The 11,944-nt window shown below is 36.7% G+C and overlaps 1 protein-coding gene across 1 annotated transcript in view; it reads right to left on the bottom strand.

Moving 5' to 3' along the window:
• The window catches only part of LOC107588230 (N-chimaerin), a 22,267-nt gene extending 17,378 nt beyond the window's left edge, over positions 1-4,889 (bottom strand). The window contains exons 1-2 of the mRNA XM_016276260.1: positions 4,350-4,889; positions 1,752-1,836 (exon numbers count right to left, since the gene is read on the bottom strand). Coding sequence (XP_016131746.1) covers positions 1,752-1,836; positions 4,350-4,601 — 337 coding nt within the window. The 5' untranslated portion in view covers positions 4,602-4,889. The remainder of the gene's footprint in view (positions 1-1,751; positions 1,837-4,349) is intronic.
• Between the last annotated feature and the right edge of the window lie 7,055 nt (positions 4,890-11,944).

Raw genomic sequence — 11,944 nt, 5'->3', positions numbered from 1 at the left:
AGAGAGAGAGAGAGAGAGAGAGAGAGAGAGAGAGAGAGAGAGAGAGAGAGAGAGAGAGAGAGAGAGAGAGAGAGAGAGAGAGAGAGAGAATGATATGAGTAGAGGTGAGAAAAGGAGGTGGATACAAGTAGCGTAAAATGGTCTCAGAATAAGGGATTTTGAACACAAGCTGCTTTCAAAATAGTTATGCATTATTCATGAAGCCAGTTCATGAAAACATATGTGTCACTCACATCATCCTATAAATAAATCATTAAAACAAAAACAACCAACCACAATATCATTCCTCAAAGAAAAAAAAGTGAATTAAACAGAGATTAGAACTCCTAATGTGTATTTAAAAATGTATTTAAAATAAATAAATACATAAATAAATGATGGATATTTTATATCTAACATGATAATGAAAACAAAGACTAATCTATATTAGCAACAAAATAATCAAAGATTATTTAAAACATGATAAATTATAGCACTTGAACAACTATTCATGAAAAACATTGCATGCATAAATTAAACAAAATGGTTCAATCCCACTTTAAATGGCTGAAAGTGGAGGCACATCCTTTTAAAATACTGTATCTCTAAATGAGGAATAAAACATAAGTCTTCATCTGTCTGTTATCATCATAATGTTCTCTCCTTTCAGCATTCAGTCTGTTTCCAGTCTATGTTGCCTCCACAGGTTAATGAGCATTCACATACACATCCGCCAGAGCAACACACTGACCTGATGAGCGCTGATCGTGTGTGTGAATAAACACATAATCAACTCTGCATGAGCATCACAGCTGAGATATGTGCAGGAACCCCCCCCCAAATCTGTCCTAATGTCATCAGGAGAAGCTAGTGAACACTTTAGAGAGGGTTCAGGGGGTGGATGTTAATAGCTTTAACGACACACAAATCACATTACATTTATAAACACAAGGGCATATCATTGATCACCCTTATAATCATGGAGAACCAACAACTATTCGATTTTTTTCTTGCCAGCATCTTAATTGATTTTGTAAACTGTTTTCTTAATAATTTCCTTTTCGAATTGTTTCCTACAGTCTTGAAAATAAAGGTTATTTATTGGCATCTATGGTTCCATGAAGAACCTTTAACATCCATAGAACCTTTCCATTCCACAAAATATTCTTTATAGTGGTTGTTAGATTATTAATATGTTCTTCACACTATGAAATAATGGTTCTTTTATGAAATGTTCACTGAAAGGTTCTACGGTGAACCCCAAATGGTTCTTCAATAACATTCCTGCAAAGAGACCCTTTTGGAACTTTTGTTAAAGCGTGAATTACAAACCTATCAAAATATTAAATAATATAAATATAATTAAAAAAAATAGTTGTAGGCATAACTAGTATGTAATAGAGACATAACTGTGTATTAACATTGCATTTGGTCAAAACCATGTTACCTACGCTCTGAGAAAATAAAAGAACCATTAACATCCATGGAATCTTTCCATTCCACAAAATATTCTTTATATTCACACTAAGAAAATTATGGTTCTTTTAAGAAGTGTTCACCGAAAGGATCTTTGAATGACCAAAAATGGTTCTTCTACAGGCATCACTGTAAAAAAAAACCTTTAGGAACCTTTGTTTAAGATTGTTTTCCAAACCGACTGAGTCTCTATGTGAATGTATGTAAATATAAAATAATAAAGATATAATAAATTTAAAATAAAGTGTAACCCAAGTTTTCTACGGTCCTTTTGCATTGGGCGTGTGTTGATTTACCTGCACATTTGACTCCCTGAGCGATGAGTCCCCACATGAAGTTGGCACAGTACTCACACCAGTGTGGCCCTCTGAAGGTGTGCACCTGCAAGACAACACGCAAACACAATGACATACAAATCAACTTCTGCTCCTCTGAGCTGTTTAAACCTGCTAATAAAGATGAATGTGTGATTAGAGACACTAGAGAAGTGTCAAATCTGACTGCTGTTTAATCCAATCACAATTAATAAACAGCCAGAGAGAGGGAGAGGGAGAGGGAGAGGGAGAGAGAGAGAGAGAGAGAGAGAGAGCGAGAGAGACAGAGACAGAGAGAGAGAGAGAGAGAGAGAGAGAGAGAGAGAGAGACAGAGAGACAGAAAGAGAGACAGAGAGACAGAGACCGAGAGAGAGATAGATAGAGAGAGAGAGAGACAGAGAGAGAGAAAGAGAGGGGGGGGGGGGGGGGGGGGGGGGGGGGCATTAATCAGGAGGAAAGCCCTGCTCTCTTGCTCTCCACCAAGTAACAGCTCATCCAATCAGACACGTATAAAAGCTCCTGCGGGATGGGCCCGCTGGCTCTCTGAGCTCCTGTAGGAACTGCCAGGGTTTACCATCCTAACAGAAGAGCCATCTTACAGTAGATGATGAAATCACTGTACATCACACTGACATCAACATGAGAAGTGCCCTATTTACATATAAAAGAGGTCTGAGGAATTGAAATGATTCATTATTTACAGAACTGTGGGGATTTAGCGGTTTATGGAAAAGAGGACAAAGAAAAGCATGATGCTTACTGGATTATCAAAAGAAAGGCTTATTTCTTATTTAAGAAATGTATTTATTTATGCAGTAAATAATTATTAAAATTTTTAACACAGAAATAAATGGAAATTAAATATCACTTATTAATGAATTAATATATTTTTTAAATTGTTAATAAAATATTATTTTAACATTATTATCATTTACTAACAAAAAAGATATAACAACTAATTTATTATCTAAAATATAATACATGTCTATTACATACACATATACACCCCATATACATACATACAGTGGGGCAAAAAAGTATTTAGTCAGCTACCAATTGTGCAAGTATATATATATATAAATAATATTTTAATTAAAACAATATTTTCACTTTCATATTATAGTGTATTATTTATTAAGAATATTAAATTATTTTTATATTTAATATTTTTAATATTTTTTAAATGACTGTACTTTATCTCAATACACCATGTCTAGTATATGAATGCTCAGTGTAAACACTGATGGTTCTATGTTTCTAACAATAATAACTTGAATCTGAAGTAATTTTCACTGTACTGCTGATGAAACCAGTCACTATCTAGTATCTGAGCATCAATTATCATGCAACAACAAGGGGGAAAACGTTAGCATGAGAGAAAGCAAGCAGCAGAAAGAGCTCTTGGTGGAGTCAGCAGTCTGTGAGGTTTTGACTCTACACACAAACTGAAGCTGAGAGGGGTCTGGGGGTCTGGGCCGGCACTACCTGCTGATGATAGAAACCAAACGAGGAAACGCTGTTATGTTTACCAATCCTCTATCAGTTCCTAATCGCTCCATCTGTCACCCCAAACAACCTCCCTCGCGCTCCCTTCCTCTCTCATGCAAACACAAGATCTGTTTTTCAGAGCCTCTGGCTGAACTGCCTCTAAATAACCCCAAAACAGACTCAAACAGACTCACGGCTTACAGCATCTCAACTCTTCCAACGTCTCCAGAAACCTGCACTCGCTGCCACGGCAACAACACACCCCTCGGGACGGATTTAAATCACATTTGGGGAGAATTTGCATAACGTGCTATGATATAGTCGCTCTAAAAGTGAGTCACAACAACACAACAAAGTCGACATTTTAATGAATCATAGTAGAATTGAGATGGAATTGAGACCATTAGGCAAAAAAACAAAAAGGTGATAAACCATAAATAATAATATTACCAATTTTATTTATTGCTAATATACCAAAAATACTAAAGTGTATTTTTCTTATCCCAGTGGCAAATCGTTTTTGCTCGTTTAAGCACAAATCAAACTTAATTAACCAAGATTTATGCATTAAACAAGAAACAAAGTAACACAAATAAACTATAAAATATAAAATAAATACAAATTCTTTCATTTTTTTATTTTTTATTTGACAAAACAGTGCAGTATTTCTTTTTTCAAGACTATTATATCACAAAAACATAATTTATGAATCAAAAGTAAGACAGAAACTGGATAATTTTGAAAATGCGAAAAACACAAAAATGTTAACAGACCACAAAAAATAATATTACCAATATTATTTAAAAATATATCAGTAAATATTACCAAGATTATTTTTCTTATCCCATAAGCAAATAGTTTTTGTTCTTGTTTTAAGGACAACTCAAACTGAGCTTTACGTATAAAACAAGAACAAAAAAATCCAATCGGGTAACAAAAATAAACTTTTTCAGAAAATCTTGACAAAAAAAAAATTGGCAAAAACTTGACACATTCCTCTTGTCAAGACTTTAACAATGTCTTCATGCAAACAATGATTTCTAGTAAAATAATCCCATTAAAGCAGGCCGTGAGCCTTTGCGGATCCTTACCTTGAAGTTGTGGACTTTCTCGTACTTGGGCGCCCGCTCGCTCTCCTTCAGCGTGGCTCGACGGACCAGCGACGTGAGCTGCGAATAAGCAAAGAGTTTGAGAGGTTGCCAGAGAGTGGCCGGAGGTTTCTGAGGACTCATCTTCATCCCCAGAGCAGCGGCCACCATCCCCTGCTCCTTGCCCTCTGCCTTGGCCTTGTGCACCAGAGACTTCTCCTCCTTACGGAGAACATAGGACTCGCGAGACGGCATCTCGCACGCTTGAGGAGCGACTCCACACCAAACACACCGACTAAATAAACTTTACACAGCTCCGAGGTCTCCTATCAGACTCTACTACATCTTCTGCCAAAACAAACCAGCAATGTGAACGTCCAATTAGTCCAAATCGAGTTTCTCCAGCGAGTGTATGAAGCCCTGAGTGTGTGAAGACCCTGCGTCTGGCTCTCCCTGAGCATCTATATGCAGATGAGATGAGTTGTTGAGTTAATCCCGTCCTGCCTGTGAGCAGCAGATATCCTCTCTGGAACGCTGCCTCAAAGAGAGAGCGAGGGGGGCAGGCGGGGAGGACCCAACGACAGTCACACTGAATTACACAGCTCCAATCAGCCAATCCCAGCAGAGTCTGTGAGAGAGCTCACCCCGCCCCTACAGCAACCAATCCCCCAATCCAAGAGAGAGAGAGAGAGAGAGAGAGAGAGAGAGAGAGAGAGAGAGAGAGAGCGCGTAGGGGGAGATAAGGAGTGGGACGTAATGAGGGGTGAATGAGTCATGGATCAGCTCTGAGCTCATACTCCTCTAATAAAAGCACAAAGCCACCACACCAATCCACCATAAACACAACCCACCCTATGCATGAGGACTGAACGATTTGGGGGGGGAAAAAATCAAATTGCAATTACAATTTAAAACAAGAATTTGTAAGGCTGCACAAGTTGGCTAAAATTTTGTGATTATGTACATAAAATATCAAATAAAAATGACAATATTTATTGTAATATCTATGGATGTCTTCATTAATTTCTAAACATTTAAACATTAAACAACAACAATAAGTTGCTATTATTATCATTATTATTATTAAATAGAAAAGAGTATTTATTCAATTAAATACAAATGTTTAATATTTAATTCATTTTCAAACATTTAAACATTAAACACCACCAACAAGAATAATAGCTAGTATTACAAAATAAAAATATAAACATGACTAAATAAAAACAAAATATTACTATTGGTATACTCAAATTAATTATTAATTATTAATATTACAACAACAACTGTAAAATTACAATTAAACCACAGCCTGTGTGATGTGATAAGCCTTGCTGTGATTTTGGTTTTATTTTGACTAACTGTGTATCTATATTTATCACAGGGCTCTCTGGAATACCTGACTGTAAATGGTCAATTGAGTAATTCTGTGGTCAAATATTTTTGTATAATGACGCAAACCTGACTAAAGCCCACAGTAACCAAGTTCCTAACTATTTCATAGATGTGCTAGTTTCATATAAAGATATGAATTATACATGATACAAGTTTTTCCTTCACGCATAATGAAAAAAAAAACATTCAACTCAAATCAATATTTCAAGACCCGTGTATTTATTTACTGTTCACTGAAATGGGTTTGCCATAAAACATTAATAAAACGCAGGGGGGAAAAAAAGTGGAGTGAATTTCCATATTGGACATGGGGATTCATCAGGCCTGAACCTGCTTCACTGTGTGTAATGAAATCAGCTTCCTGCTTCATTCACACGACTCTCTCCTCTCCATCTCCAGACACACACACACACACACACACACACACACACCAATCTGCCTTCATAAATCATAATGGCAGCATCAGCCAAATGACTCTGGATCATTCCCAAACAGATCAGACAGAGATTATGTCTAAACACTGTCTCTGTTTGTGTGCTATTATTATACTGCACATTATACACTGATACACTGATATATTGGCCAGGATGATTAATTGGCTGATATCTGCCTGATATTTCGAAAAGGCATCGGTCAACAAATGTGCCTGTCTTAGCTCCACCTTCACTTCTGTCCAGCTGCCAGTGAGAACACAGGTGAGGCACACTTTGTTTACAAATGTTTTGGAGGTGAATTTGAAGTAAATGTTTGTAACATAAGATACTGTTCAACAGTTTGGGGGCAGTAAGATTTTTATTTTTTTTTATGTTTTTGAAAAAACTCTCTTTTGCACACTATAAGGTTGCATTTATTTGATAAAAAAAATTACAGTAAAAACTGTAATAATGTGATTTATTATTACAATTTAAAATAATAGTTTTCTATTTTAATATATATTAAACTATAATTTATTCCTGTGATCAAAGCTGAATTTTCAGCATCATTACTCCAGTCTTCAGTGTCACATGATCCTTCAGAAATCATTTTAATATGCTGCTTTGCTGCTCAAGAAACATTTCTTATTATCATCAATGTGCAGCGGATTGTTTGACGAATAGAAAGTTAATATTATAAATGGCTTTTGATCCAATTTTATGCTGAAAAAAAGCATGCATTTGTTTTCGAACAAAAATCTTACTGACCCCAAACTTTACATGGTCTTCCTGCTTTCTAAATATCAACATTGTCCATTAAAAACCCACATTCTATCAAATATCAAGTCAACTTCTTAATTAAAGATGCACGTTTAAGATGCATGTGTTGTAGTAACATCATTATGCTATTATTATCATTTAAAATCTGCTTTAAGCTAAAAAAAATTTATAAATCTCACACACTACTCAAACTTGCATTCTTACGCAATTTTATTAGCTTAGTAATGTGTAAGTCAATCAACCTTCCTCAGGCTTGCACTAAACCTGGAAGGTTGATTGACCGAGAAAGACTTTTATATTGCGCTTTTTAAAAAGATGTGAGTGGCATGTGCAAATTTCTTTTTCATCTCTATTTTTTCATTTAATGTGCCATGCTGCATGTGTGAAGCACTTCAAATGTGTAATTTAATGTGTAGTTTGCACTGAATGTTAATTATAATCGAATACACTCTTCCGTCTTTCTCTCTTATCTCAGCTGGATTGTTCATCCTCTTCTGACAGCAGTATGTTGGATCCAGACATGCCGACACACACACACACACACACACACACACACACACACAGCGTTTCCCTTTGATCAATACCACAGGACTCGATCCTCTCCAGCGCCAGTGAGCAAAGTGCCCAAATGGAGGGCTGGATGAGAGACCTCCCGCCTGCTGGCTTCCAGATCAATAAGCCAAGCGGAGGCAGAGAATATGAAACCGCTGGAGCCGAGATGAAACGCTCAGCGTCAGAGTCTCCAGCGGTGCAGACCTGAAGGAACCCTCACACCCTGACTGCTACCTGTGCCAGTGGCTTCACACGCCAACACAGCTGTTTCCACATGTACACACTCGGCCCGTGTGGTGGCGGTGCGGCGTTTGAGGACAGCATGCTGCGTCTGACCAGTCAGTCTGGCAGGAAGTGGGCTTTCAGTCCCATCTCTAATTGACAAGATTGATCTTTCTGCTTTCTCAAATGTGTCTGGAGCAAAACGCTGGTCATAAACGGGCGGAATGGCTAATTCAAGGCCATTTCCTTTCTTCTCCCAAAACGACACGAGTGAGTCCATCTGTTTGTGCAATCACTCATTCAGTTTGACACTCAACACCTGATGGGTTCACAGGAGTTTGACGTTCTCTGAGCCAGGTTAGCCCAAAGAGAGAGAAAAAGCGCACACATGCACAGACTAACATCATCTGCTGCTCTATCATGTTGAGGTATGATCACAGTTAAATGTGATGTCAGTATTTTTTGATGTTAAACTACTTTTCAGTTTATTTGGCTTTACATAAAACTGAATCCAGTGTTGTTATAACTAACACCGTGAGTCAGTTTGATCAACCAGTGACATATGGTGGGAAAATTTGGGAAACCTGTTCGAAAACAATTTTATTTATTTATTTTTTGCATTTCTGCTTGATGCCTTTAACTCCATAAAGCCTACTGTGTCATATTTGATACGCAAAGGCCTGGACATAATCAAATGTTTTTTTTTAGTAAAATCATGTTAAAAAAAAAAAAAAAGTAAGACTTTTGCTGAACATTTATTTGTTCATCTCTCAATCATCATTGTATTGCATTGCCTTATATGTTTTGTCCCCCACAATAAAACAAACTACAGATCTTTAATCATAAAACTAAGCATTCAAAAATCATACTAAGACATTATTTTGAGACTTTAGAAGTGTAACAATATTCAAACCGAACCGAAAACCGCGATACACTACCCATGAAACGCATCGCAGTACTCTCGGTATGTCACTTCTCTTGATTGAATAGTTTTTGTAACTTCAACAAGGATTGGTCTTTAATTGATAAAGTGAAACATGCACTGTTATTTTACATTTGTTTATTTTGACATTTCTGAGCCTGAAAATTACTATTAAACACGTGAAACACAAGGTTTATTTAATTGATATCTTTGCTCTATTGTATTTATTTGCGCTGTTGCTTGTAGTTTGATTATTTGTTATTATTTTCTTTATTTTTATTTGACCATAGTCCTTTTTTTCCTGAAAATACAGGTGCATCTCAATAAATTAGAATGTCGTGGAAAAGTTCATTTATTTCAGTAATTCAACTCAAATTGTGAAACTCGTGTATTAAATAAATTCAATGCACACAGACTGAAGTAGTTTAAGTCTTTGGTTCTTTTAATTGTGATGATTTTGGCTCACATTTAACAAAAACCCACCAATTCACTATCTCAACAAATTAGAATACTTCATAAGATCAATAAAAAACACATTTTTAGTGAATTGTTGGCCTTCTGGAAAGTATGTTCATTTACTGTACATGTACTTAATACTTGGTAGGGGCTCCTTTTGCTTTAATTACTGCCTCAATTCGGCGTGGCATGGAGGTGATCAGTTTGTGGCACTGCTGAGGTGGTATGGAAGTCCAGGTTTCTTTGACAGCGGCCTTCAGCTCATCTGCATTTTTTGGTCTCTTGTCTTTCATTTTCCTCTTGACAATACCCCATATATTCTCTATGGGCTTCAGGTCTGGTGAGTTTGCTGGCCAGTCAAGCACACCAACACCATGGTTATTGAACCAGCTTTTGGTGCTTTTTGCAGTGTGGGCAGGTGCCAAATCCTGCTGGAAAATTGACTAACTGAACCACTTAAACTACTTCAGTCTGTGTGCATTGAATTTATTTAATACACGAGTTTCACAATTTGAGTTGAATTACTGAAATAAATTAACTTTTCCACGACATTCTAATTTATTGAGATGCACCTGTAGCACATACCGAACCGTGACCCTAGAACCGTGAACCAAACTGAACCGTGAGCAATCTAAACCATTACACCTCTAGGAGATACTAAGTGATAACTGATATTTATATGTATTTTAGGTCATATTAAAGTCTGTTATACTGATTTACATCAAAGGCTATCAGAATTTTATCCTAGTTTATGGTCATATAAATATCAGCAACTGCACCATATTAAATATTTTGCTCAGTTTGGGCCTTTGATAAAAAAAAAAATTCTTACTATCATTTCATTTGTCAGGCATTACAGGTTTAAACATTATTTTCCAATACAGTCTTTAAATCAATATTAAAGGTCACAGCTTAAACTCCATCATCATCTGGATTATGCTGTTTTAACTCTAAAATAATTCTGACCCATCCCTGAGCTTGTAAGAAAACAAAAATCCAAATCACGTTTGCAGTAACACACTTAAACCCATGAGGCAAGACAGTCTTGATGATCTAAACGCAGACAAGTGAAGCACAGGACTTTGCTAAAGCACTGACATGGATTAATCAGCAAAAGTGTAAAGTAAAGCACTCTAAACTTTTCAACAATGATCAGAAATATTCAAGTATATTCAGAACAAGTCGTTTCAATAAGTGCTCTTTTCTGACTCAAGTGCAGGTTTTGAGCTCTGATATGTACAGCATGATTCATAGTACAATGAACTCTTTAATCTCAAAAAAGCAAGCGTGCCATGAAATGTACTATCACCCACTTCTCAGTGGTGCAGCTGCAGTGATGTGGGTGGTTAAGTTATATAACGTTACATAAGGACGGAGTGATGCATAATCACAGCGCAGGCGATCAAACAGCACGGCAAGCGCTCAAAGCACCATAAATGATGAATGATCACAGACCGGAACTGGGAGGCAGGTCTTATACCATCATCATCATCCTCCTCCTCATAACAACGAGACTGATAAAGCTGGTACAAACATAGATACAACGATACTAGAGCATCAGAGACTGTTCATATATATCAAACTATCGCTCATACAAACCCCAACCTGAGCTATTCAAAGAATATTCCAGTTTCATTATAGGTTTTAGTATAACATTATAATACCATTCATATTTTAACTTTTTTTATAATTTAAAGAAGAAACCAATCCGGTGTATATTTGACATTTGAGGCTTAATACTATAGAAAAGCACTAAAGGTTTCTCAGTCAGAGTGTTTTCAGCTTGTTTATTTTCATATAAAAGTACGCAACCCAGTCTCATAAAAATACGTACCTCTGGGTGCTTTTCTGCAACACCGTTTTTACGTACCTTACTGCATGTTTCGCCGCAGTTTCAAAGAGAAATGTCCACTGAGTGGCGCTAAAACACGGGTTCAATACATGAACGGTGGCACGTTTTTTTAACGTTGATATAGGTACGTATTGCTGTTTTTATTACGTTGCTTCAGGTACGTATTGCGGCGGTTTAGAGTTCAAATATCCGGGGACTGTCGCTAAAAGTTAATGCTCTATCGTGTTGGAAATATGCCCTACACCAAACCCAACCCTAAACCTGCCCGATAGTGTTAACAAATGCAAAACTGATATAAAAACGCATTTATTGATGCAACCGTGTCATTTGAACTTACTTATTTGCAGATTTGAACCGTTTTGTCGAACCGTAGTTACACAGGATTCGAACCGGAGCTCCTCGCCTCTCAAGTACATCTCCGTACTCCGTGAGCTGCCGAACAAACCTACCGTCGATGAAAACCCATTGATACGAAGCTGGATATGTGTGATGCTAACGTTCAAAAGCATCAGTTTTCAAATCTCCCACATATTAAAATTTTTATTTTTAAGTATAAGTAATTGTGCGAATATGACACTTTATTAATCGGAACTCTGTAAACGTGTGTGAAAAGGAATAAAAGGTGTCGGAGTTTTACTGCCTTTAGTGTTCATTTCTTTTGGAAACTGCAGTGATATGTACTTATTGGTACGTGTTTCGCGTCTCGCGAAAATGTGCCCCCGGGTACGTTTTTGCCATGAGACCAGGTTGAAAATACGGCATGCAGTTGCATCAAACAATGGTATAAACATCATCCAATGTAAATTGTGATTAATAATCGCAATTACAATTTCAAGGGAATAATCGACAATTATGATTTTTGTCATAATCGTGCAGCCCTACTATTAAATTAAATATATTTTAACACTTACAAATTGTCCCCAATTCACTTGCATTGTAAGTGTCTCACTGCCACAAAAGCTGATGATTAAGCTCAACTTGTACTGAAGCCAGAATATTTTTAGGTGTG

The sequence above is a fragment of the Sinocyclocheilus grahami genome, unplaced genomic scaffold (genome assembly GCF_001515645.1).
Source record: "Sinocyclocheilus grahami isolate Dianchi unplaced genomic scaffold, SAMN03320097.WGS_v1.1 scaffold100.1, whole genome shotgun sequence".
NCBI classification, from domain to species: Eukaryota; Metazoa; Chordata; class Actinopteri; order Cypriniformes; family Cyprinidae; genus Sinocyclocheilus; species Sinocyclocheilus grahami.
This window is presented reverse-complemented; position numbering and strand designations above follow the sequence as displayed.